Source organism: Anarhichas minor, unplaced genomic scaffold (assembly GCF_050575085.1).
Source record: "Anarhichas minor isolate MPS153535 unplaced genomic scaffold, ASM5057508v1 ptg000148l, whole genome shotgun sequence".
Classification (NCBI taxonomy): Eukaryota; Metazoa; Chordata; class Actinopteri; order Perciformes; family Anarhichadidae; genus Anarhichas; species Anarhichas minor.
In genome coordinates this window covers 1-26,773 of record NW_027466594.1, presented here as the reverse complement: position 1 = coordinate 26,773, position 26,773 = coordinate 1, and the positions used below count along the sequence as shown (strand labels likewise).

The window sequence follows — 26,773 nt, the reverse complement described above, 5'->3', positions numbered from 1 at the left end:
TGGCTGACAAGATGTAGACGCTCTAATTGGCTGACAGGATGTAGAGGTTCTGATTGGCTGACAGGATGTAGAGGTTCTGATTGGCTGACAGGATGTAGAGGTTCTGATTGGCTGACAGGATGTAGACGCTCTGATTGGCTGACAAGATGTAGACGCTCTGATTGGCTGACAGGATGTAGACGCTCTGATTGGCTGACAAGATGTAGACGCTCTGATTGGCTGACAGGATGTAGACGCTCTAATTGGCTGACAGGATGAAGACGCTCTAATTAGCTGACAGGATGTAGAGGTTCTGATTGGCTGACAGGATGTAGAGGTTCTGATTGGCTGACAGGATGTAGACGCTCTGATTGGCTGACAGGATGTAGACGCTCTGATTGGCTGACAAGATGTAGACGCTCTGATTGGCTGACAGGATGTAGACGCTCTGATTGGCTGACAAGATGTGGACGCTCTGATTGGCTGACAGGATGTAGACACTCTGATTGGCTGACAGGATGTAGAGGCTCTGATTGGCTGACAGGATGTAGACGCTCTGATTGGCTGACAGGATATAGATGCTGTGATTGGCTGACAGGATGTAGACGTTCTGATTGGCTGACAGCATCTCTCTCTGAAGGATGTTGTCATCATCTCCATCCACCTCCTCCGCCCCCCCTCAGACGGTGACCTCTGACCTCCGCCACGTGACCATGGAGACCTACTGGAGAGAAGTGCGGAGCATCGAGGAGGAGAAAGAGGAAGAGGAGGAAGAGGGAGAGGAAGAGGAGAGGAAGAGTATGGACGGTAAGTCAAAGTGACGGCAGAGTGAGACGGCGTTCTTTGTCCCTCTGACTCGTCTCTGTTTTACCTGCAGAGGTGGAGCTGGAGGAGGCGTGGCTAAAGGAGGCGGGGCTATCCTCCCTGGTGACGACCTCGTCGTCCGAGGAGGTGCCGCCGCCAGCCGAGGTGCTGCTGTCAACGTTGACACGTCAACAAGCCGCCACGGTGAGGAGGAGGCTGGACAACTACAACGAGACGCTGAAGACCAGAAACAAGCAGCCAATCAGAGACGTCCGCGACATCTTCACCGTGGTATATAAGTAACATTTAAAAAAAATGATGTATAATATCTGCGTGGAGGTTGAAATTAAATGTGTTTTCTCTGTCTCTCACACACACACACTGTTCCAGCACGACGATGACTCAGAAAGATGCCTCTCCCCCCCCTCTCACCGCGCCGAGTCACCTCCGAGTCGATACCACACCACCACCAAAACCATCCGGCGGAACGCTCACAGAGGTACCTGTCAGTCCACTCACCTGTCCATTAGTCTGCTCATGGACCAACAGACCCACCCAGTACTCTACCCAGTCCATTGGGGAATGTTCTAATGGTTGTAATTCAGGTGGTTCCTGTAGAGCAGAGTTCTACTGGTCCTTTAGTTTGTTCTAGTGGTCCTTTAGATGGTTCCATTGGTCTCTTAGGTCAGTGGTTCTCAACTGGTCTGGCTGCGGGACCCACCATCACCACTTAATGGCAAGCCTCGACCCACGACCCAAATTATATATATATATATATATATATATATATATATATATATATATATATATATATACGTATATATAATTTGGGTATATCTATACTCAAGAAGTCTAGTAGTAGTAACGTCTCTGTGTAGTAAACAGCTGCCAAATCAAAGAAAGTACACCAATTATATTTTAACTAATATTATTCAAATTTTTCAAATTTAACTGGATGGATTATAACTAATACATAGAAATACATGAATAAATGTTCTTCTCATTTCAAGTAAAATAACGGCTGGATTAAAGAATAAATTACGTAACAGAATTCATTTTAGAAAAATGATTTTCACTGAATTGCTCTGCAGCTTTAAATTCAGTTCATTCAGGGTGAAGTGAAAAAGCCACGATATTATATTTTTCTCATCTTCTAAAAAGAGAAATTAGTGTTGGAAGATTTCACCTCTATGAGTCTGTCCAGTCAGAGTCTAATGACTCTGGTCTCTCTGGATATTTCTCTCTTTTGGAAATCGTCCTATGATTTGACTTTCACAACTCTCACTACAACAGTCCTGCTCTGCTCTCTGTATCCTCGTCTCTCCCCGTGTGTCACGGTGTGTGTACATCTCACTTGAGTCAGGAAACTCAGAATACTCATATTTGATTGGCTGAGCTGCATCACGTGATGTGATTCACAACGCATTGGTCGGTGTTTTTCCTGCACCGCTGAACAAGTGCCGTACATGCTGGAATAATTCCGCTGCATAAAAAATGCTCTTCAAAATAAAATCACTTTTTTTTTTCTTTTTCTTTTTTGTCAGGCAAAGGCCTGCGACCCACTGAAAACGGGTCCGCGACCCACTTTTGGGTCGCGACCCACCAGTTGAGAATCACTGTTTTAGGTGGTTATCATGGTCCTTCAGGTGGTTCTACTGGTCCTTTAGTTAGTTCTAGTGGTCCATTGCATGGTTTTAGTCGTCCTTTGGGTGGTTCTAGTGGAACATTGGGTCGTTATAGAGGTCAGTTATGGTATGTGGTTCTAGTGATCCTTTAAATGGTCCTAGTGGTCCTGTTATTGATTCCAACGGTCCTTCAGGTGGTTTTAGTGGTCCTTTAGTTAGTTCTAGTGGTCCATTATGTGGTTCTATATATGTGTTTGTTCTAGTGGTGTTTAGAGCTGTCCAAGTGGTCTTTAAGGTGGTTCTAGTGGTCCTTTAGGTGGTCTTTAAAGTGGTTCTAGTGGTGTTTAAGGTGGTTTTATTGGTCATTTAGATGATTATTATGGTCCTTCAGGTGGTTTTAGTGGTAATTTAGTGACTTCTAGTCGTCCAATATGTGTCGTCCTATATATGTGTTTGTTCTAGTGGTCTTTAAGGTGGTTGAAGTGGTCCTTCAGGTGGTTGAAGTGGTCCTTTAAGTGGTTATAGTGGTCTTTAAGATGATTTTAGTGGTCGTTTGGGTGGTTCTAGTGATTCGAGGAAATAAACAACTGTTTACTATTTGTGTTTCCAGTTCGACCAACTCTTCCGACATTCGTTTTTGAAGATCAACTACCTGAACACCCGTCATCCCCAACACACTTTCCAACACACACACACTTTCCAACACACACAGACTCTCCAACACACACACACTTTCCAACACACACACACTTTCCAACACACACACACTCTCCGACACACACACACTCTCCGACACACACACACTCTCCGACACACACACACTCTCCGACACACACACACTTTCCGACACACACACACTCTCCGACACACACACAGTCTCCGACACACACACACTCTCCGACACACACACACTCTCCGACACACACACACTCTCCGACACACACACACTCCCATTCTGTCAGTTGGTCGAGACAAGCTGATTGGCTGCTGCGGGACTCTCCCTACTCAGAAGGCGTGGCTGAGCACAAAAGGGGTGGGACTTGTTGGGACTGTCTTCGTTTCCATGGAAGCGAGAGTGGTGACTTACCGGTGAGTCTGACCTCTACCTCCTGACACACACTCCTGCTTCTAGTTTCATTCTTTATATTACTTCTATCCGGGGGCATAATCAAGTTCTATGTTTTGGAACTACAGTTCCCATAATGCTTTGGGGGTGTAAAAGAGAAACTTAACCTGTTGATGTATCTCAGTGGGTACATCCCAAGTCTCTTAATTGTCGTTTCCTCGCTCGAACCGGAAGTTGTTCTGCGCCGCCATATTGACGGCCGTCCCAAAGCTCTTATTTCTGCTCTGAGGAGCGAGGATGGAGGAGGGATCTCTGAGGAGCCATGAGCGAGGACCTACGAGAACAGACTTCCAGGAAGTCTTTTAACGGCCGACACGCCCCCTCACTGTTCATCAGTCATGTGATTGGACGCTGCAGCCGATTGGATTGATGAGATTTTGTTCAACATGTAAACAGTGAAGACAGATCACAGATTAAACTCAAGTTTATATTTGATTCGTTTTCTGATTCAACATCTGGTTTAAATAAATGTTCATTGTAGTCTGAACAACAAAAGGACCACAAACAACTTCCTACATTTATTAGAAAGATTTGTGTTTTCATGATCTGATGTTTCCGGGGATGCAATTAAGAGACTTGGGATGTACCCTGTGTGTGTGTGTGTGTGTGTGTGTGTAGTTTGTACCCGTCTCACCCTCTCAGGGTCTCGTCTCAGCTGACGACTTGTCCTCATGTGACCTCACCCGCCTCGGCTTCATCTCTCACATCGAGCTCTCCACCTTCCTGCTCGCTCTGGGCGTCCAAACCAAACGCCACCGCCCGCCGCGCCGCAGGACTCGGGGTGATTGTTATTATTATCATTGTTGGGGATTCGACCCCTGAGAGACTGGTGTAGAGATGAATATTGACCACTACAGGGTTCCGGTCAGAGAACACGCAGACATCTGTTTGTTGCACACGTTCCTGTATTGAGTCTGGCATACAGTGTTATAGTTTGGTGACAGACGGTGACAGATTTTACAGATGTTGAAAGAGTTTCTGAAATAAACACAGAAAACGAATTACAGAACCGAAGTATTAGCAATAGTAAACCCTTAACTAAAGCAAATACACACACATTCACAGGAATACAGGCTCGCTAGCCAGGTTAGCCACTTAGCTCAACTTTGGGCTATTATTTGAACGGCTAATTACATGACAAACACTTACTGACAGTAAATGCACTTAAGAACATAAGTACAACTACAAACGGAACAGTTACGTCACATAGGCTCAAAGTTACAGTTCTATGACATACATCATCAATGACTTGATGTGACTGTACCGTTGGTCCTACGTAGGATCTACGATTAGCGCAACCGGAAGCGGAAACATTTCGCAACGTCAAAATACAGTTTCAGAATAAAAGCACCTTAACTGTATCGTCTTTGTCCGTGAAGAATTCACAACAGCCGCCCCCACATTTGAGCAGCAAATGTGTAATAACAGGAATTCTTCATGCATCATTAGCATCATCCCTGAGCTCAGGGAGCTGGATCAGACGAGCAACTGGTCTTGTGTAGACCTTACCGTTCACCAGGACCTCTGCGGTCCTGATACATCCGTCTTGACTAGGGACTGTCTTACAAAATTTCCCAATGGGCCACTGATCCCTGGGAAGCGATGGGTCAACGATCAGAACGACTGAGTCCACAGCGATGTTATCAGCGGCCTTCTGCCACTTCTGCTGTGTCTGAAGAGTGGGCAAATGTGTTCCGGGTAAACTGGATCCAAAACTGGTCCACAAGCGTCTGACAGTGGCGCCATCTCTGCCTTCCCATGCCTATGGGGGCATAGACCACTTGAGGCAACGATGCATCCCGCCGCCCCATGAGGAGGATGTTAGGAGTGATGGGGTCAGGGTCAGCGACATCAGCTGACACGGTTTTGAGTTTAGGATGCCTTCGACCTCCACTAAAGTTGTGTAGAGGACGTCTTCAGAGACTGATTGGCTCCCAACTGCGACTTGAAGGCCGGCCTTTATGGAACGAACCTCTCTCTCCCATACTCCTCCGAAGTGAGGAGCGCTCGGCGTGTTGAACTTGAAGTCGATCTGGTATTCCATCAGCTGTTCCTTCAGCTGTGGTTCCATAGCTGCAAAAGTCTCACAGAGTTCCCGCTCAGCACCACGGAAGTTGGTACCGCAGTCTGATAGTGTCTCCTTCGGTCTGCCTCGCCTCGCGATGAACCGACGAAGGGCAAGGAGGAAGGCGTCTACATCCAGAGAGTTGAGGAGTTCAATGTGGATGCCGCGGGTCGTGAGACACTTAAAGATGGAGCCCCAGCTCTTTTCGGTCCTCCTGCCTATCTTGACCAGGTAAGAGCCAAAACAGTCGACTCCTGTTGAATAGAAAGGTGGACAGAGAAGCCGGAGGCGCTGTGGTGGCAAGTCCGCCATCTGTGGGACCTTGGGCTGAGCTTGCCAGCGTTGGCAGGATGGACACTTGAGCTGGTGGTGTCTGACAGCTTGTCGTCCTCGCAAGATCCAATACTGCCTTCGCAGTTCTGCATACACCCGCTCCGTACCTGGATGAAGCAGACGTTTGTCCATGTGTTTGATGAGGAGCTTTGTTGCTGGGTGCTTTGGATCGAGCACAATCGGATGGCTCTCTCCTAGACCTGTGTTCTGCAGCCTTCGCAGCCTCCCTCCTACTCGGACTAAGCAGGTTGAGGGGTCCCATTCTGGGGCGAGGCTGACCATGCGGCTGTGGTTTGGCACTGGTTTCTGTGCTTTGAGAGCGGTGACCTCCTCTGGGAAACTATGGGCTTGACACTTCCTCAGCAGAAGGATCTCCGCATCCTGGGGGTTAGTAGTTTGGTGGTATTTCGGACCCTCGACCGCCCCTTGAGCAACCTGGCTTGCTTGACGAGTGGCCTCTACCAACTCCTTCCATATACTGAACTGAGAAGCATCAGGGAGATTGTCCTTAGGTTCCACTGTTGTGAGGCCGCAGAATGTGATACCCTTTAGTTCAGCTGAACTCACTGCTGTAGCATGCTCAGGCTTCCTTGGCCAGTGCTCAGCACTCTGTTTTAAGAATGGAGGCCCTTGACTCCAACGACCGGGCTCTGCCAGCTCCAAGAGTGTCTTACCCCTGGTTGGGTAGATACACGGGTTCCGACGAACACCTTATATCTACAGGAGTCCGATTGGAGCCACTCCAGTACTGTGGTGGAGTCAGACCAAAGGGTTGTCTGTCGGATAGTGAGCGTCATCTCAGTCTCTATGAGCTTGGCCAGTTGAGCTCCAGCCAATGCAGCACAGAGTTCCAAACGTGGCATGGTCTGTTGCCTCTTGGGGGCTACTGTTGACCTGGCCATCACAAAGGAAGTGTGAATGTTGCCTCCTACATGTACTGTGAGGTAGGCCACTGCTCCATATGCTCGTCAGGTCAGGATCATCCCAGCCTCTGTTTGGACCAGAGCTGCTGGATGATTACTTTGGCACGTGCGGTGAAAGGCACGATGAACCCCAAAGGATCATATTGGCTAGCCAGGTGGTCAGAATGGCTGCTATCTCGCTTTGTGCCAGCTGGTGTGGCTGCAAGGCTTGCATAGCCTTCTCTGCTGGCCTAGACAGAATCACAAAGTTATAGCTATTTATTTAATTATTTTTAACAAATACACTACATGTATTCTAAATATGTCTGTCTCTCTGTCCAGCAGACAGCGGTGTCTTCGCTGTTCCTCTAAATTCGCTGTTAGAAAACGACAGGAAGAGGTTTCCAGGGGTTAAAGTTCCTGTCGTCTTCCAGAAGGTAAAGAAACTGTCTCTCTCTCTATCTGTCTGTCTCTCTGTGTCTAGATAAAGCACTATGTACTAGTGTGCAGAAAGACCAACTTGTGTGTGTGTGTGTGTGTAGTTGTTGTGTACTTTAGAGCAGACTGGTCTGCAGACTGAAGGGATTCTCAGAGTTCCAGGATCAGCTGCTCGCCTGAAGGTAACACACACACACACACACACATACACTGTGATCTGCCGTATTTCACAGAATGATGGAGTGATATCTGTCTGTCTGTCTATGTCCTCAGTGCCTGCGTAGAGACTTAGACAGGTGTTGTGGAGAGTTTGACTGGTCTGCAGTGAGACAGGTGGAGGCTGCAGGTCTGCTGAAGCTTTTCATCAGAGAACTGCCGACACCTCTGCTGACACACACACACCTGTCCACCTACCGCTCTGTGCTGGGTACACACACATACACACACGCGCACACACACACACACACACACACACACACAGTGCTGAATCATCAATGATGTCCCGTTGTGTCTCTGCAGGTGTCTCCTCGGTGGTCCACCAGGTTCAGGCTCTGCAGCTTCTGTCGTTGCTCCTTCCTGAAGCGAACAGAGAAACACTCAGAGTAAGGCCCAATCCCAATGTCCCCCCTTACGGACTCACGGACTTTGAGGCGTGCTCCCGCGAAGTCCGTGAGGGTTTGGGCTGTCCCACTGTCAAATCATCGAGTGTTTGAGGCTCTCTTGCAGACATTGTGAGCCCTTTATGAACTCTTACCGTAAGTCAGCATAGGATGCTGACTTTACCTATACAGTATATATACATTATACAATAAAATGAAGAAACTAATAAAAAAGGGTCTATTTTAAAGTATCTTCTCCACCATAACAATAACTCAGGAGAAACTCAGCTGACCAATCACAGCGTCTCTCTGAGTTCCTTCCTGTCCGAGTCACTTTGGCCCAATGTCCCCCCTGAACCCTCACGGACTTCCGCGCCTCAAAGTCTGTGAGTCCGTGAGGGGGGACATTGGGATTGGGCCCCAATGTCCCCCCCTCACGGACTTTGAGGTGTGCTCCCGCGAAGTCCGTGAGGGTTTAGGGATGTCCCACTGTCAGATCATCGAGTGTTTGAGTCTCTTGCAGACATCTTGAGCCCTTTATGAACCCTTACCGTAAGTCAGCGTAGGATGCTGACTTTACCTAAGGGAATTACCCACAAATCATTGCAATATGATATTAAACACGGGATAACCAGTGGATGGATGGAGACGTAAAAAAAAGGTAAACAAAGAGGACGACTCACGTGTGTTCAATCTTATTAAATTTACTCAGAAACATTAAGGGTTAAAGATGGAACAAAAAATAAACATGAAATCATAAGATATTTATTTATTTATTCATCAAATATTTGATTTTGTCATTGAGGCTGTTTTGACAAAAACGAGTAAATAGATGATATGAAGTTACCTCTCATCTTGTGAGGAAAGAGCCTGAAGACGTTCAAATCAGGGAGTACAAAGTATAAAATAAATACACACAATTATACATCATATCTTTTGTCGTTTTCATGGTAACGTGATATGTTGCAGCAAAGTGCTGTCCCGTTCCTATTTCCACCATCTCAAGCCCTCACAGTCTCTCACACTCAACCACTTACCAGGTGACGTCAGTAAGTCTTTGAGGGTTCAGGGTTTGAGGGTTTAGGGGGGACATTGGGATTGGGCCTAAGTCAGCATCTCTCAGTACACAGGTTACACTAGTAACTACAACCGACCATCATCTCTCAGTACACAGGTTACACTAGTAACTATAACCAACCAACATCTCTCAGTACACAGGTTACACTAGTAACTGCAACCGACCAACATCTCTCAGTACACAGGTTACACTAGTAACTATAACCGACCAACATCTCTCAGTACACAGGTTACACTAGTAACTATAACCAACCAACATCTCTCAGTACACAGGTTACACTAGTAACTATAACCAACCAACATCTCTCAGTACACAGGTTACACTAGTAACTATAACCAACCAACATCTCTCAGTACACAGGTTACACTAGTAACTGCAACCAACCAGCATCTCTCAGTACACAGGTTACACTAGTAACTGCAACCAACCAACATCTCAGTATACAGGTTACACTAGTAACTACAACCAACCATCATCTCTCAGTACACAGGTTACACTAGTAACTAGTAGGTTAGGGTTAGATCTCACCGTCTGAGATCAGGTAAACCTGGATCTGTTTCCATGGTTACAGGCTCTGCTGGTCTTCCTACGTAAGGTGGTCTTTCATCAGGACCAGAACAGGATGTCTCTGTGGAACGTCTCCATGGTAATGGCGCCAAACCTGTTCACCTACACTCACCGTGGCAACAAGCGCTCCATCGCCAAGCAACGAGAGGAGATGGAGGAGGCGGTGAGCGGAGCTCACCTGGTCCGACTGATGATCACACACCAGGACCTGTTGTGGACCGTGAGTCAGAGGACACACACATTCACAGCCTCAGTGACATCACTGTCTCAGCTGTCACTTCCTGTTTTGTTTGGTAGGTCCCCAGCTTCCTGCTGACTCAGGTGAGACAGATGAACCACGCATCCAATCAAAAACAGTTCGGCCTGACCAAAGCAACAAGACGACTGCTGAGGAGGAAGAACGACAAGAACGACAGAAACCAGGTGAGATCAGAGAACCAGGTGAGGTAAGAGAACCAGGTGAGATCAGAGCCAGGTGAGAAAAGAGAACCAGGTGAGATCAGAGAACCAGGTGATATCAGAGAACCAGGTGAGGTCAGAGAAACAGGCGAGGTAAGAGAACCAGGTGAGGTAAGATAACCAGGCGAGGTAAGAGAACCAGGTGAGGTCAGAGAACCAGGTGATGTCAGAGAACCAGGTGAGGTAAGAGAACCAGGTGAGATAAGAGAACCAGGTGAGATAATAGAACCAGGTGAGGTCAGAGAACCAGGTGAGATCAGAGAACCAGGTGAGGTCAGAGAAACAGGTGATATCAGAGAACCAGGTGAGATAAGAGAACCAGGTGATATCAGAGAACCAGGTGAGGTAAGAGAACCGGGTGATATCAGAGAACCAGGTGAGATAAGAGAACCAGGTGAGATCAGAGAACCAGGTGAGGTAAGAGAACCAGGTGAGATCAGAGAACCAGGTGAGGTAAGAGAACCAGGTGTATGACATCACACCTGTGTGTGTGTGTGTGTGTGTAGATCACAGAGCTGTGTGCAGGTGTGATCAGGGTTCACGCCCCCCTGCACACTAAGGTTTCCATGGCGATACAGCTTGATGGACAGATGAGAGCAAAAGATGTCATCACACGCTTTGAGTGTATCAACAGGTAACACACACACACACACACACACACACACACACAAGTTGATAATCTATCATTGTGTTTCTCTCTACCAGCAGTTCTGTTCAGCATCTGTATGAAGTCGGAGGAAACATCTGTGAGTCTGATTATAACATCATGTAAACGTAATGTAAACATGTAAACATGCAAACATGTAAACATCATGTAAACGTAATGTAAACATGTAAACATCATGTAAACGTCACGTAAACATGTAAACATCATGTCAACTTAATGTAAACATGGAACTTCATGCAAACATCATGTCAACATGTAAACTTTATGTAAACATGTAAACTTAATGTAAACTTCGTGTGAACATGTAAACATCATGTAAACTTCATATAAATATGATGTACACATCATGTAAACTTAGTGCGAACATGTAAACAAAATGTAAACTTCATGTAAGCATGATGTACACATCATGTAAACAAAATGTAAACTTCATGTAAACATGTACACATGTAAACAAAATGTAAACTTCATATAAACATGTACACATCATGTAAACAAAATGTAAACTTCATATAAACATGATGTACACATGTAAACTTCATGTAAGCATGATGTACACATGTAAACTTCATGTAAGCATGATGTACACATGTAAACAAAATGTAAACTTCATATAAACATGATGTACACATCATGTAAACAAAATGTAAACTTCATATAAACATGACGTACACATCACGTAATATTGATCAACTGCCCAGGTTTATTATAGGAATGTGTTGTTTAAATATCAAAGGATGTTAAAACCTCTCTGTCCGTCTGTCTCTCAGGCGAGCGGCGTCTCCATCCCGACGTCGTGCTGTTGGACGTCTACAGAGTGAATCCTCACTGTGATTGGCTGATCAAACCCTGACTCGCTTCCTGTCATCTGTTTATTTGTATCGATTTTAAACTTTAAATGAAAGACATTTTAAAAGATTTTATTTTGTATGTAAGTGATGAAATATAATAAAGAAATAAAACAGATGTTTGGTTTAAAACACAGCAGCTCTGCTCATGAAACTGAACAGAACAACAACTTTATATACAACACAAACCAAGAGCTTCAAAATCAATCTGTACATTTACAAAGAGACAACATGACAAATCATACATGAAGCCAGAGGCGTTAACATGTTAATAACATGGTATTAACATGTTTATCACATGATCGCTGAGGTCATCAGCTCAGGTGAAAGTCAGTTCATGGTCTCTGATCAGAGCAGGATAAAACAGCTTATCAATAATAAAAATATCAATAAACGTACAGTGTAAATATCATTTATACACTAACATCTGTCCAGATGTTAGGAGCAGCTGATGCTATCCAGATGTTAGGAGCAGCTGATTTTGTCAGATGTTAGGAGCAGCTGATGCTGTCCAGATGTTAGGAGCAGCTGATGCTGTCCAGATGTTGCTCCTCAGCAGCGATGGCAGCAGCCTGCAGCGTCTCCGTGTCGCTCTGCAGTGGATTCAGCTGCTTCCTCTCACTGTGCATGTTGTTCTCATGACGCTTCAGATCTGAAGCCTGAACGTACAGAGTGACACTGAACTCACCACAAGCACGAGTTGTAACAGAAGTAGTAGTACTAGTAGTATTATTCGTAGTAGTAGTAGTACCTTGGCGAAGGCCTTGGTGCAGGACGGACAGACGAAGGGTTTCTCTCCTCGATGTCTCCTCTCATGATCCTTCAGGTGAGACTTGTGTTTAAACGCCTGAAGACCAGAATCAGAATCAGAACTGTTTATTGCCAAGGAAGTTTGCACTTACAAGGAATTTGTCGTGGCGGGTGGTGCGTAACATTTAACAATAAACAATAACATTAAACTATCAACAATCAACGCAGTGCAAGAAATAGAAACATATTAAAATGTACAATAAAATATAAAATATAGAATAAAGTGCACAACAAAACAGATAACAGGACTGTAAAACAAGTGAAGTGTAAGTGAAAATAAAAGTGATGAGTGTGTTTAAATAAAGAAACAGGGATGTGCAGGGGAGAGACCAGAAGGAAATGTCCTGGGGATGACAGTCAGTGGGGGACCCGGGCTTTGTTGATGAGCCCGACTGCGGACGGGAAGAAACTGTTTGTGTGGCGTGAGGTCTTGGTCCTGATGGACCGCAGCCTCCTACCAGATGGAAGGGGCTCAAACAGATCATGTCCAGGGTGAGAGGGGTCGGCTGCAATCGTTCTTGCTCGCTTCAGGGTCCTTGAAGCGAACAGGTCCTGGAGGGACGGCAGATTGCAGCCAATCACCCTCTCAGCAGAGCGAATGATGCGCTGCAGTCTGCCCTTGTCCTTGGCAGTGGCTGCAGCGTACCAGACCGTGATGGTGGAGCAGAGGATGGACTCAATGATGGCAGTGTAGAAGTGCACCATCATTGTCTTTGGCAGGTTGAATTTCTTCAGCTGCCTCAGGAAGTACATCCTCTGCTGAGCCTTCTTGGTGATGGAGCTGATGTTCAGCTCCCACTTGAGGTCCTGGGTTATGATGGAGCCCAGGAAGCGGAAGGACTCCACAGCATCGACGGGGGAGTCACACACAGTGATAGGGGCTGGTGGGGCTACGTTCTTCCTGAAATCCACAACCATCTCCACTGTCTTTAGAGCGTTGAGCTCTAGGTTGTTCAGACCGCACCAGGTCACCAGATCGTCAGTCTCCCACCTGTAGGCGGACTCATCCCCACCAGAGATGAGTCCGATGAGGGTGGTGTCATCCGTGAACTTCAGGAGCTTGACGGACTGGTGAGTGGAGGTGCAGCTGTTGGTGTACAGGGAGAAGAGAAGAGCGGAAAGAACGCAGCCTTGGGGGGAGCCGGTGCTGATGGTCCGAGAGGCTGAGACGCGTTTTCCCAGCTTCACGTGCTGCTTCCTGTCAGACAGGAAGTCTGTGATCCACTTGCAGGTGGAGTCTGGCACCTGCAGCTGGGAGAGTTTGCTATGCAGCAGAGACAGGATGATGGTGTTGAAGGCAGAGCTGCAGTCCACAAACAGGATCCTGGCATAGGTTCCTGGGGAGTCCAGATGCTGGAGGATGAAGTGCAGGGCCAAGTTGACTGCGTCGTCTACAGACCTGTTGGCTCTGTAGGCAAACTGCAGGGGGTCCAGGAGTGGGTCAGTGAGGGTTTTTAGGTGGGACAGGACTAGGTGTTCAAAGGACTTCATGACCACAGATGTCAGGGCGACGGGCCTGTCGTCATTTAGTCCTGTGATCCTAGTTTTTTTGGGGACAGGGATGATGGTGGAGGCCTTGAAGCAGGCTGGTACATGGCATGTCTCCAGGGAGGTGTTGAAGATGTCTGTAAACATCGGAGACAGCTGATCAGCACAATGCTTCAGGGTGGAGGGGGAGACAGAGTCCGGGCCGGGGTTCTGTTTTTTAAAAAGCCTGTTGACGTCACTCTCCAGAATAGAGAGTCGTCACTGGGGAGGGGGGTGGGGGGGACACTGGGATGGGTGGTACAGAGGCATGGGCCCCTGCTGGGCTGGGGGAGGGGGGGCTGATGGTCTGGGGCTGGTTGATGGAGCTGTGGGGGATGGAGTCAGGACTGTCCCATTGTCTTTCAAATCTGCAGTAGAACTCATTCAGCTCGTTTGCCAGGCGGAGGTCATTCATGGAGTGGGGGGTTTTAGGCTTGTAATTGGTGATCTGCCTGAGACCTCTCAGTTTCTCATGCCCTGTACACATTACTCCGTTTCTCCTTGGATGCAGATTTGTCAAATAGAAACGATCTCCGTCCACACGGGAGTTTCAGCATCATTCTCGAGTTGATCTGCGTCCACACGGCAGCCGTCGAAGGCGGACAGCACGTGACCATTAACTACACTGGGCATGCGCGTGACGGTGTAAACAGGAAGTGAATTGCTTGCTTAGTTAAAAAAAAAAAAAATACTCGCTCTGTCTCTCTCTCTCTCTCCAAATTTACTTTAACATCAACACTTACACATAAACGTTTACTAGATTATGGGTCCATCAATGTGGTCTCTCACTCGTTTCCTCCGTGTTGTTGATGTCTGTTCTCACTAGTAGCTCTGAACGTCATGTCCGCCTAGCTAGCTTCTAAGCTAATTTTAACATTACCGCCAATGGAGAAATGCTAACCGCGATTAGCATTACAGCGGTGCGGGTCTATCTCTCTCACATCAAATTTACTTTAAAATCAACACTTACACGTAAACGTTTACTAGAATATGGGTCCATACATGTGGTCAACACACGTCTCTCACTCTATTCTGCTCTTCCTTCGTGCAGGAAAGCTTAGCAGATCGCTAACAGTAGATCCGTGAAATAAAGACCATGGAATCCATAGAAGAGTTTCAAGACTTCAGTGTGAATCTTTATTTGTAAAACTGTGGAAGCACAATATGAAATATGGCTTTACGAACTGTCCCTATACACATTACACGAATACAAAACAACAATCCATGATATAGCCAGCATGTAACATGTCCGCCTAGCTAGCTTCTAAGCTAATTTTAACATTACCGCCAATGGAGAAATGCTAACCGCGATTAGCATTTAATACAACACAAATGTTATACTAAACACGCGAATAGAATATATCTACGTACATATTTTCATGCTCCATAAATACATACTTACAGACTAAGGTCTCTCAAGGCTACCAAACGGAAGAAGTAAAACGTTAGAGCAGCATGTCTTCTCATTAGAATCTAAAAACAAGGAGCTGCTCCATAGGGCTGATGCCTGTCACACCGCTCGCTAATCACTCCAATAACAGCTGCTTCCTCCACAGAAATGCTGACTTTTACTGCATAGCTGCTGCTAGCTGTTGTGCTAGCAGCAACGCTTGCAATTAGTTATCCATGTTGAAATGAATCGCTGGTAGCCCAGTTTGTTTTCTTCCGGGTACGGGTCATGTGATAGTGAGTGTGACGAATCAGGGACGGAGACGTCATGGTTGCCAAGAACCAATCCAGTAGCGAACACGGGTGTGGGCGTAATTTTTTCTAAGCACATCCGTATCCGACCGTCCACACGCAAACGCAACCCCGGAGTTCTCAAACACCTCCAACCTCGCCGGAGTTTTCAGATCCCTCCGTTTAGGGTGCTCCAAAACTCCGGCGTAGTGTGGCTGCTCAGTGTAAACGTAGCAAATACGGAGTAAAAACGGAGTAGTGTGGACAGGGCCTCAGAGTACAGACGTTTAGCGTTCCTCACCGCCTTGCTAAACGTGTATTTTGCCTCTTTGTACAAGTCCATGTCCCCACTCCTGAAAGCCTGATCTTTCTGCAGCCTTAGCTGTCTGAGTTCTGCTGTAAACCAGGGTTTGTCGTTGTTGTAACACACCCTGGTGCTTGTTGGAACACAGCTGTCCTCACAGAAGCTGATATATGAAGTTACAGCCTCTGTGTACTCATCCAGACTGTTGGTAGCAGTCCTGAAGACATCCCAGTCTGTACAGTCCAAACACGCCCGAAGGTCCTCCATAGCTTCACTGGTCCACTTCTTGAATGTCCTCACCACAGGTTTGCAGAGCTTGAGTTTCTGCCTGTAAGCAGGAATCAGATGGACCATGACGTGGTCTGAGTGTCCCAGTGCAGCACGAGGGACGGGGTGATAGGCCCTGCTGATTGTGGTGTAACAGTGGTCCAGAATGTTCTCCTCTCTGGTTGAGCATTTAATGAACTGTCTGTATTTAGGGAGTTCATGGCTGAGGTTTCCTTTGTTAAAGTCACCAAGGACAATAACTAAAGAGTCCGGGTTGGTCCGCTCCACACACCGTATCTGATCGGCGAGTGTCCGCTGTGCTTCCTGCACATTGCTCTACGGCGACATGTAAACACCGACCAGTATGAATGAAGCGAACTCACGGGGGAGTAAAAGGGTTTACAGTTTATAATGAAGGATTCCAGATCAGGAGAACAGTGCTGCAGAATCACTGTCACATCGTTGCACCAGCTGCTGTTGGAGTAGAAACAGATTCCTCCACCCTTCGATTTGCCGGAGAGGTCCGTGTCGCGGTCCGCTCTGAAGAGCTGGAAGCTAGCCAGCTGGAGCGCAGAGTCCGGTATGGATCCACAGAGCCAGGTCTCAGTGAAGCACAAGACGGAGGATGAAGAAAAGTCTCTGTCTCTCCACAACAGTAGCTGAAGTTCGTCCAATTTGTTGCACAGTGAGCGGACGTTTGAGAGAAATATGCCTGGCAGCGGTGTGCGAAATCCACGTGAGTGGAGACGCACAAGCGCACCGGGCCGTTTCCCTCTCCTCCGTCGTCTCACTGCGTGGGCTAAGGTCAGCGCACCTTTGACAAGAATGTCCAGTAATTCCACTGAAGTTAAAAGGAAAGTTGGAAGTAAGTCCGCTGGAGTTGTTCCCCTGATGTTCATGAGCTCATCTCTGGTGAAAGAGCTCCGGGTATCACAGCAGAAAACAGTATTTACAACAAAAACAACACAAAACAATGAGCACCAACACACTGAGGCAGCCGTACGCGGCGCCATCTTGAGTAATCTCTACAGACAGGTGTTCAACAGAGAGACAGACAGGTGTTCAATCAAACAGGGGAGAGACAGACAGCTGAGCTCACCTTCTCACACATCTGGCAGGCGAACGGTCTCTCGTTGCTGTGAACTCGTTCATGTTTCTTCAGGTCTGGAGCTCGAATGAACGATTTGCCACAAACGTCACACCTGTACGGTTTAAAGCCCGTGTGGATCTTCAGGTGCTCTGAAACACACAGGTGAGGGCGGAGCCAAACGCTTAGTGAAACAAACATCACCTGTAAAACGTCCATCATGTGTTTCCTCTCACACTGTATCTGATGACATCACAGCTCAGGGGTGTGGTTACCTTTCAGGTGAGCGTGAGTGGTGAAAGCTTTGGTGCAGATCTCACAGGCGAACGGACGCTCGGCTGAATGAAGCTTCTCATGTTTCCTGAAGACAGAGAGATCAGGGGTGGTGGTCTCGTGAGGGGTGGTGGTCTCGTGAGGGGTGGTGGTCTTGTTAGATGTAGTGGTCCTGTTAGATGTACTGGTCCTGTTAGATGTGCTGGTCTTGATAGATGTACTGGTCCTGCTAGATGTACTGGTCTTGCTAGGTGTACTGGTCTTGTTAGATGTACTGGTCTTGTTAGATGTACTGGTCTTGTTAGATGTACTGGTCTTGTTAGATGTACTGGTCTTGATAGATGTACTGGTCCTGCTAGATGTACTGGTCTTGCTAGGTGTACTGGTCCTGTTAGATGTACTTGTCTTGCTAGGTGTACTGGTCTTGCTAGGTGTACATACCTGAGCCGGCTCTCGTCCAGGAAGGTCTTCCCACACACCTGACACGCGAGCTGGTCTCTGGTCCCGTACAGCAGGTACTCAAACTTCATGTCCGTGGTGGTCGTGGACCATCCTGGAGTCTGCTCATCCTTCACCTCCCCGATGCTCTCTGCAAAGGTCAGCGTCTGGGTGGCGTGATGCTCCGCCCCCAGCTCTTTAGGCTCCGCCTCCATGTCCACATCCTGGTTGTAGCAGGTGACCTGGAGAGGTCACATGATGTGGTTACCTGTGTTCAGGGAGTGTGGGCTGTGTGTAGAACACCTGTGTGTACCTTGTGTACGTCCTCATTGGTCAGTTCTTTCAAGATGGCTTCCTGCACACGCAGCGCCGCACTGGGAGACTTATCCAGCTCCTGATTGGCCGACGCCTCAACGAGGTCATCTGTGGTGGGCGTGTCATCGTGTTCCCCGAGCACCTGCGCGCACACGCACACGCACGCACGCACACACACACACACACACACACACACAAACAAACAATTATAATGTAACACGTTGAAGCTGGTTTGATCTCATTGATTATTAATAATGAATAATTAGTACCTCTGCATCAGCAGCCAGCTGGGCCTCGGGGGGCAGCGCCATCTTCACGATGTCATAAGGAAACTTGTCTTTGTCCTCTGAGGACACGTCTCGTTTCTAAGGACACATGAATGTATCATCACACAGGAGGAGGCGCTTTACCTGTCTGGTTAACACGCAGGTAAACCACACACATTAACTACACACAGATAAACCTGTGTCTGTGTTACCTGTGTGAGTGTTACCTGTGTGAGTGTTACCTGTGTGAGTGTTACCTGTGTGAGTGTTACCTGTGTGTGTGTTACCTGTGTGAGTGTTACCTGTGTGAGTGTTACCTGTGTGAGTGTTACCTGTGTGAGTGTTACCTGTGTGAGTGTTACCTGTGTGAGTGTTACCTGAGTGTTACCTGAGTGTTACCTGTGTGAGTTACCTGAGTGTTACCTGTGTGTGTGTGTTACCTGAGTGTTAATTTAATATATTTAATTTAATACAACACAAATGCTATACTAAAAGAGCGAATAGAATATATCTTTGTACATCTTTTCATGCTTCATAAAGACATACTTACAGACTAAGGTCTCTCAAGGCTACCAAACGGAAGAAGTAAAACGAAGCAGCGTGTATTCTCATTAGAATCTAAAAACAACGAGGCACTAACTGTTGTTGTTCTCACTCGTAGCTCTGAACAGCATTTACGGCTAACTGTGGCTTGGCCGCTGGTCACGCCGCTCGCTAATCGCTCCAATAACAGCTGCTTCCTCCACAGAAATGCTGACTTTTACTGCACAACAGCTGCTAGCTGGTGTGCTAGCAGCAACGCTTGAAATTAGTTATCCATGTTGAAATGAATCGCTGGTCGCCCTGCCTGTTTGTTTTCTTCCGGGTACAGGTCACGTGATAGTGACGAATCAGGGACGGAGACGTCATGGTTGCTAAGAACCAATCCAGTAGCAAACACGGGTGTGGGCGTAATTTTTTCTAAACACATCAGTTTCCGACCGTCCACACTCAAACGCAACCCCGGAGTATTCAAACACCTCCAACCTCCGGGGTGTTTTCAGACTCCTCCGTTTAGGGTGCTCCAAAACTCCGGCGTAGTGTGGCTGCTCAGTGTAAACGTGGCAAAAATGGAGTAAAAACGGAGTAATGTGGACATGGCCTTAGTCTCAGCTGCTGAATAGCTTTGCTAATTGCAAGGGAGGAGCCTGCACTCCTGGCAGACAATCAGTAGATTGCTGTCCTTAAGCACTGTAGGTTGGAAGCGTCAGCTTTCAAGCGTCTGGCAAACAAAGGCAACAGGGCGACTTTTTCAAGCCCGACTTCGTCAAGCTCAGACTTGTCGAACGTGTAGTTACCTAATTTTTATTTTTCAAACCATGTGTTTGCATCGGATTTCGGTTCGCTCCTCTGCTCGGTGGTCACGTAGACATTGGGCCACTCCCAGGTGCCGTGACCCCAACAACCTCATTTATCCTACTGTCTCAGCTCATGTTGAGCGAGTGGTGGCGGGGGGGCTCTGGAATTGCCAGTCGGCAGTGCCGAAAGCAGAGCTCATCTCGGGCTACGCTTCCTTGCTCTAACTGAGACCTGCATCACACCAGAAAACACCATCACACCTGCAGCTCTGTCAGAAGTGTACTCGTTCTCTCACACTCCCAGAGCTGCGAGGCGGGGTGGTGGTACTGACCTGCTAATTTCCCCAAAATGGAAATACACTCTTGTCTCTGTTCCACAGTTCTCCTCGTCCTCTTTCGAATTTCATGCGGTTACTGTCACTCATCCGGTCAAGCTCACCATTGCTGTTGCGTATCGCCCACCGGGGCCTCTTGGTGAGTTCCTGGAAGATATCGACAGACTAGTCTCGCACTTCCATGACGATGGCTCAGCACTCATCCTGCTCGGCGACTTTAACATCCAGACTGATAAGTTAGAACCTCTTCTTTCCTTCCTCTCCTCCTTCGACCTTTACCACTCCTCATCTCCTCCTACCCACAAGGCCGGCAACCAGCTGGATCTTATCTTCACTAGACACTGTTCTACTGCTAACCTCTCCGTCACTCCCCTCCAGCTCTCTGACCACTATTTCATGTCCTACTCTCTCTCCTCTCCCCCCGTACTTCCTCCACCTACCCACATGGTTTCTACCCGTAGTCATCTCCGCTCCCTCTCCCCGGCTAATCTTTCCTCTTCTGTTACCTCTGCTCTCCCTGACCCTGAATCCTTCTCTCTCCTATCCCCTGATACTGACCTTCTCCTCTCCACCCTTTCCTCTTCTTTGGACAACCTCTGTCCCTTCACCTCCAGGCCTGCAGGGCCAACTCCACCTGCCCCATGGCTGTCGTACTGACAGACGGAGCCTAAGAGAGGCTGAGCGTAAATGGAGAAAAGGCAAACTCCCTGGGGACCTTCTTAACTTCCAAGCTCTTCTTTCCACTTTTTCCACCACTCTTTCTACTGCTAAAGCCGAGTTCTTCCGCTTCAAAATCCTAACCTCTGCTTCCAATCCTAAAAAAACTCTTCGAAATTTCTCTTCACTCCAACCCCCACCCACACCTCCTACTTCCTCCCTTCTCCCTGACGATTTCGCCAACTTCTTTGACAAGAAGGTAAACGAGATCAGGTCCTCCTTCTCTCAGCCCCCCGGTCCCTGTCCATCCTCTCCCTCTCTACCCTCTCCAGCTCTCCCTCCCCTCTCCATGCCCCATCTTACCCTATCTTGCTCCCTTCTCCCCTAACGAGGTCCTCAACCTTGTTACATCTAACCGCCCCACCACGTGCTCCCTTGACCCGATCCCCTCCCCTCTTCGTCAGTCTATTGCGACTGAACTCCTTCCTTTCCTCACCCACCTCATCAACAAATCCCTCGTTTCAGGATGCTTTCCCACGGCTTTCAAGACTGCCAGAGTCACCCCCCTTCTGTAAAAACCATCACTTGACCCCTCTGATGTCAACAACTTCAGACCGGTTTCTCTTCTACCCTTTCTTTCCAAAACACTTGAATGCGCTGTCTTTACTCAACTGTCTTCCTATCTCCACCAAAACAACCTCTTGGACCCCCACCAGTCTGGGTTCAAAGTCGGTCACTCGACTGAGACAGCCCTCCTTGCGATGACGGAGTCGCTTCACGCAGCGAGAGCTAACTCTCTCTCCTCTGTCCTGATTCTCCTGGACCTGTCTGCGGCGTTTGATACTGTGAACCACCAGATCCTCCTCTCCACCCTCGACGGGATGGGCATCTCAGGCTCTGCACTCTCCTTGTTTGCATCCTACCTGTCAGGTCGATCCTACCAGGTGACGTGGAGGGGGGCCGTGTAGGAACCACGCATGCTAACTACGGGGGTTCCACAAGGCTCAATCCTGTGCCCCCTTCTCTTCTCGCTCTACACAACATCTCTGGGTTGTGTTATTCGCTCGCATGACTTCTCTTACCATTGTTATGCCGATGACACCCAGCTGGTCTTGTCATTTCCCCCGGGGACACTCAAGTGGAGGCACGCATCGCTGCGTGCTTGCCCGACATCTCGAAGTGGATGACGACACACCACCTCAATCTCAACCTGGACAAAACCGAGCTACTGTTCCTCCCGGGGAAGGGTTGCCCGCACAGAGACCTGTTCATCACCATTGACGATACCGTGGTGACGCCGACTCGGACTGCGAGGAGTCTGGGTGTGACCCTGGACGACCAACTGTCGTTCTCAGCAAACATTGCATCGGTTACACGCTCCTGCAGATTCCTGCTCTACAACATCAGGAGGATTCGCCCCTTCCACACTGATGAGACGGCGCAGGTGCTCATCCAGGCTCTTGTCATCTCCCGCCTGGACTACTGCAACTCACTACTTGCCGGAGCCCCGGCCATCAGACCTCTGGAGCTTGTCCAGAAAGCTGCAGCTTGCCTGGTGTTCAATCGCCCCAAGTTCTCCCACACAACTTGCCTTCTCCGTTCTCTACACTGGCTCACTACTCCAGTTTAAGACTCTGGTGCTAGCCTACAGGGCAGTGAAAGGAACAGCTCCTTCCTATCTCCAGGCCACGGTCAAGCCCTACACCCCCGCCCGACCACTTCGCTCTGCTGCCTCGGGGCGATCGGTTGCCCCGTCGCTCAGAGGTCCCTGCGGCCGATCGACCCGGTCGCGGCTGTTTTCTGTCCTGGCCCCACAGTGGTGGAATGAACTCCCCACTGACGTCAGGACAGCGGAGTCTCTGCCCATCTTTCATCAGGCTGAAGACTCACCTCTTCAAGAAGTACTACCCTGAGCCTTCCACTTAGCACTTATTGTATTCATACTAGCTTATTGCACTTATTGTTTTCTTATTAGTTTGTGGCACTTATTGCATTCATTTGTTTCTGCACTGTACGTTGGCTCTGGTTTATGCTCTTAGATGCTTGTTTGAAGAAAGGAGATGCACTTGTGACTTCTGGTGACTAGTAGTTCTCTCGAAAACCGATGTTGAATACACTTATTGTAAGTCGCTTTGGATAAAAGCGTCTGCTAAATGACTGTAATGTAATGTTACCTGTGTGTGTGTTACCTGTGTGTATGTTACCTGTGTGTGTTACCTGTGTGTGTGTTACCCGAGTGTTACCTGTGTGTGTGTGTGTGTGTTACCTGAGAGCAGAGCTTGTCGAGGAAGCGGATGCCGAGTATCTGTCCCGATGACATCATGAGGTTGACGTCTCTCTTCTTCACTGAGATCTTGGCTGTGTACATGTAGTTCAACACCTCCTCAAAGATATCGGAGCGGATGAAGTCGATTTCAATTACAGAGGAGTTGTCCACCTGAGGAGAGTCAGACAGGTGAGCACCTGCTGTTCTGTTTCTGGTTGTTTCTTCTTCTAGGGTCTGTGTTATTAAAACGCCTTGTTTAACAGTACCTCGTGTTCTAGAAGTATTTAGACAGTACCTCGTGTTCTAGAAGTAGTTAGACAGTACCTCGTGTTTTAGAAGTAGTTAGACAGTACCTCGTGTATTTAGAAGTATTTAGACAGTACCTCGTGTATTTAGAAGTATTTAGACAGTACCTCGTGTATTTAGAAGTATTTAGACAGTACCTCGTGTATTTAGAAGTAGTTGCACAGTACCTTGTGTATTTAAAAGTATTTAGACAGTACCTCGTGTTATAGAAGTAGACAGTACCTTGTGTATTTAGAAGTATTTAGACAGTACCTCGTGTATTTAGAAGTATTTAGACAGTACCTCGTGCTTCTTGAAGAGCTTCTTGAAGTAGTTGGAGCAGGCAGCGAGCACACAGCGGTGAGCTCTGAACTTCACGTCTTCCACCACTACAGCGATGTCACAATGTTCTCCTTCCAATCGCTGCTCGTTCAGAAGCTTCAGGAAGATGCTTCTGTGTTCATCATCCACGTACTTCACCGTCTCCGCCATCTGAACACAGACCGGTACATCATCAGGTAACACAGACCGGTACATCATCAGGTAACACAGACAGGCACATCATCAGGTAACACAGACAGGCACATCATCAGGTAACACAGACCGGTACATCATCAGGTAACACAGACCGGTACATCATCAGGTAACACAGATCGGTACATCATCAGGTAACACAGACCGGTACATCATCAGGTAACACAGACAGGTACATCATCAGGTAACACAGACCGGTACATCATCAGGTAACACAGACGGGCACATCATCAGGAAACACAGACGGGCACATCATCAGGTAACACAGACGGGCACATCATCAGGTAACACAGACGGGCACATCATCAGGTAACACAGACGGGTACATCATCAGGTAACACAGACGGGCACATCATCAGGTAAGACAGACAGGTACATCATCAGGTAAGACATGAGGGGTTAGAACAGTGGTTCCCAAACTTTTTCTGTCAAGACCCCCTTTGATGATATAGGAACATTGGACGACCCCCCCCCCCCCCCCGCAACCCGACCCCAAATTTGTCTTGGTTTTTAATGAATTGCATTATAATGCATGAACTGTATAAAATATTTTTGCGCTTTAGACCAGTCACAAATCTGTCCATCTTTGTACATACTTCCTTCTCTTATCTTTATCTTTCTCTGTCGCTCCGTATCTTTCTCGCTCTGTGTCGCTGTGTGTCTCTCTCTCGTTCGCGCTCCCTCACTCTCTCTCTCCCTCGCTCGTTCGCGCTCTCTCGCTCGGGCGCGCGCTCGCTCTCGCTCTCGCTGGTTTTGCCACAGTCGGTCTGTGACATGAGCCGCTCTGGTGGCGTGGTTGGAACACAGTGCATGTCACGTCGGTTATTTTATATTGTTTTACCGGTGTATGTGTGCGTCTGTGTGTGTGGGTTGGTGATGAAGCCGCGACCCCCCTGTAGTACCACCGCGCCCCCCCTAGGGGTCGCGACCCCCACTTTGGGAACCACTGGGTTAGAAGATGGTCACTAAAGGTACGAGCTACATGTACTTAAGTACTAATATTATACATATTTATTATTACACATACTTATTATTGTATGTTTCGTGTGTCACAGAATGATGAAGATGAAGAAGAGGAGGAGCTTATTTGACAGAAGTAGTTCATGTAAACTAGTTCATGTATCTCTCCTACCGCGGACACGCGCACGATGCGTTCGACTGAACCAAGCCTTCAGACTGCAGACATGCTAACTGTTAGCATCGCGCTCACAAACGTTATTCACCGGAACAGGTCTACCACCGGTTCCGCGTCCCGTTTCTACTCGAACACGGTTCATTTACACCGGACTCACGTGGGCTAAGCTAACGGGCTAGCAGCCGCGAGCGTAACGTTTACCGGTATTCTAGCGGAGCAGAACGTCACATCCGGTTCGAACCATTGTAAAGTCTCCAGTGAGGCTAACGTTAGCATGCTAGACGTCTCTCTCTGCAAGTCTCTCTCTCTCTGTCCCTCCCTGTCTCTCTCTCTCTCTTTCTCTGCCTGTCTCTCCCTCCCTGTCTCTCTCTCTCTGTGTGTGTGTGTGTGTGTGTGTGTGTATATATTTCTCTGTGTGTGTTTTAAATGGCGGACAGTCCGGCCTGCTCTTCTCTCTCACAAACAAAATGGCGTTGTTTATCGGTCTTCTCCTACACGCGGACTGTCTCCGTTAAACCTGTTGACCGACATCACCACAGACCAGACCGAGGGCGCGTGCTGGCTCGCGGGCCCTCCTACTCGCGAGCTCCCCGGGACCGACACGCAGGCACGCGGCCTCGGCAACACGAACGAGACCGGGAGCTCGAGCGGCCATGAACGGATCGAGAGCGCGCAGACCGGAGCGGCGCGAGGAGGAGAGCGCGAGGAGCGGCGGAGCGTCTTACCGTGACAGCGGCCCGGTTCCTCTGGGTGGGTCTCGCGCACCGGGATCCACTTTGTCCGGTGGTTGTTGTTGTTGTTGTTGTTGATGAGGACGAGCTTTGCGCCAGCACGCGAACACTGCAGGGGCACGCAGGCAGCGCGCGCTTAAAACAGCCTCTGTGGGCGAGACGGATCACTACCCTCTCACACATGCGCACTGCGAGCCTGTGACCTGGGCTCGCGGAGAGAAGGCGCCATGTTGTAGTTTAAAGAAGACCGAACAGGACTGATTCTGTTTATTTATTATACATATATATATATATATATATATATATATATATATATGTATATATATATATTTATTTATTATACATATATATATATATATATATATATATATATATATGTATATATATATATTTATTTATTATACATATATATATATATATATATATATATATATATATATATATGTATATATATATATATATATACATATATATATATATATATATATACATATATATATATATATACATATATATATATATATATATATATATATATATATATATATATATATATATATATATATATATATATATATATATATATGTATATATATATATATATATATATATATATATGTATATATATATATATATATATTATACATACATATATATATATATATATATATATATATATATATATATATATATATATTATACATATATATATATATATATATATATATATATATATATATATATATATATTATACATATATATATATATATATATATATATATATATATATATATTATACATATATATATATATATATATATATATATATATATATATATATATATATATATATATATATATGTATATATATGTATATATATATATATATATATATATATATATATATATGTATATATATATATATATATAATATATATATATATATATGTATATATATATATATATATATATATATATATATATATGTATATATATATATGTATATATATATATATATATATATGTATATATATA

The 26,773-nt window shown here is 46.9% G+C and overlaps 3 protein-coding genes across 6 annotated transcripts in view; 1 reads left to right on the top strand and 2 right to left on the bottom strand.

The window, feature by feature from the left end:
* The window catches only part of l3mbtl4 (L3MBTL histone methyl-lysine binding protein 4), a 31,836-nt gene extending 24,291 nt beyond the window's left edge, over positions 1-7,545 (bottom strand). For 3 of the 4 annotated variants that reach the window (XM_076085274.1, XM_076085275.1, XM_076085279.1), the window contains exon 1: positions 4,169-4,222. In XM_076085274.1, the coding sequence (XP_075941389.1) occupies positions 4,169-4,207 (39 nt within the window). In that variant the 5' untranslated portion in view covers positions 4,208-4,222. Of the gene's footprint in view, positions 1-4,168; positions 4,223-7,387 lie in introns of those variants that run through there. The other variant, XM_076085278.1, reaches the window with a different exon arrangement.
* arhgap28 (Rho GTPase activating protein 28) lies at positions 513-11,608 on the top strand. Its single transcript, XM_076085282.1, has 14 exons — positions 513-786; positions 857-1,074; positions 1,174-1,282; positions 3,019-3,497; positions 4,153-4,315; positions 7,180-7,271; positions 7,377-7,454; positions 7,546-7,699; positions 7,792-7,874; positions 9,521-9,736; positions 9,814-9,939; positions 10,482-10,609; positions 10,681-10,721; positions 11,413-11,608. The coding sequence occupies exons 1-14, from the start codon at positions 621-623 to the stop codon at positions 11,493-11,495; spliced, it is 2,136 nt and encodes a 711-aa protein (XP_075941397.1). The 5' UTR covers positions 513-620; the 3' UTR covers positions 11,496-11,608.
* On the bottom strand, positions 11,547-25,898 carry zbtb14 (zinc finger and BTB domain containing 14). The gene is made up of 10 exons (XM_076085280.1): positions 25,732-25,898; positions 23,641-23,829; positions 23,053-23,223; positions 18,461-18,556; positions 18,190-18,333; positions 17,880-18,118; positions 17,441-17,526; positions 17,178-17,317; positions 12,242-12,337; positions 11,547-12,149 (listed from the first exon to the last, which is right to left on the bottom strand). The coding sequence occupies exons 2-10, from the start codon at positions 23,827-23,829 to the stop codon at positions 12,009-12,011; spliced, it is 1,302 nt and encodes a 433-aa protein (XP_075941395.1). The 5' UTR covers positions 25,732-25,898; the 3' UTR covers positions 11,547-12,008.
* Between the last annotated feature and the right edge of the window lie 875 nt (positions 25,899-26,773).

What these genes read in the sequence shown, in the direction of transcription:
- zbtb14 (XM_076085280.1), bottom strand. Translation starts at nt 23,829, where the DNA reads ATGGCGGAGACGGTGAAGTACGTGGATGATGAACACAGAAGCATCTTC. An exon ending in AGCTGGCTGCTGATGCAGAG is followed by an intron (nt 18,334 to 18,460) that starts GTACTAATTATT and finishes GTGTGCGCGCAG; the next exon opens with GTGCTCGGGGAACACGATGA. An exon ending in GCACCAAGGCCTTCGCCAAG is followed by an intron (nt 12,150 to 12,241) that starts GTACTACTACTA and finishes CTGTACGTTCAG; the next exon opens with GCTTCAGATCTGAAGCGTCA.
- arhgap28 (XM_076085282.1), top strand. Translation starts at nt 621, where the DNA reads ATGTTGTCATCATCTCCATCCACCTCCTCCGCCCCCCCTCAGACGGTG. An exon ending in TCCGCGACATCTTCACCGTG is followed by an intron (nt 1,075 to 1,173) that starts GTATATAAGTAA and finishes ACACTGTTCCAG; the next exon opens with CACGACGATGACTCAGAAAG. An exon ending in TGAAGTCGGAGGAAACATCT is followed by an intron (nt 10,722 to 11,412) that starts GTGAGTCTGATT and finishes TCTGTCTCTCAG; the next exon opens with GCGAGCGGCGTCTCCATCCC.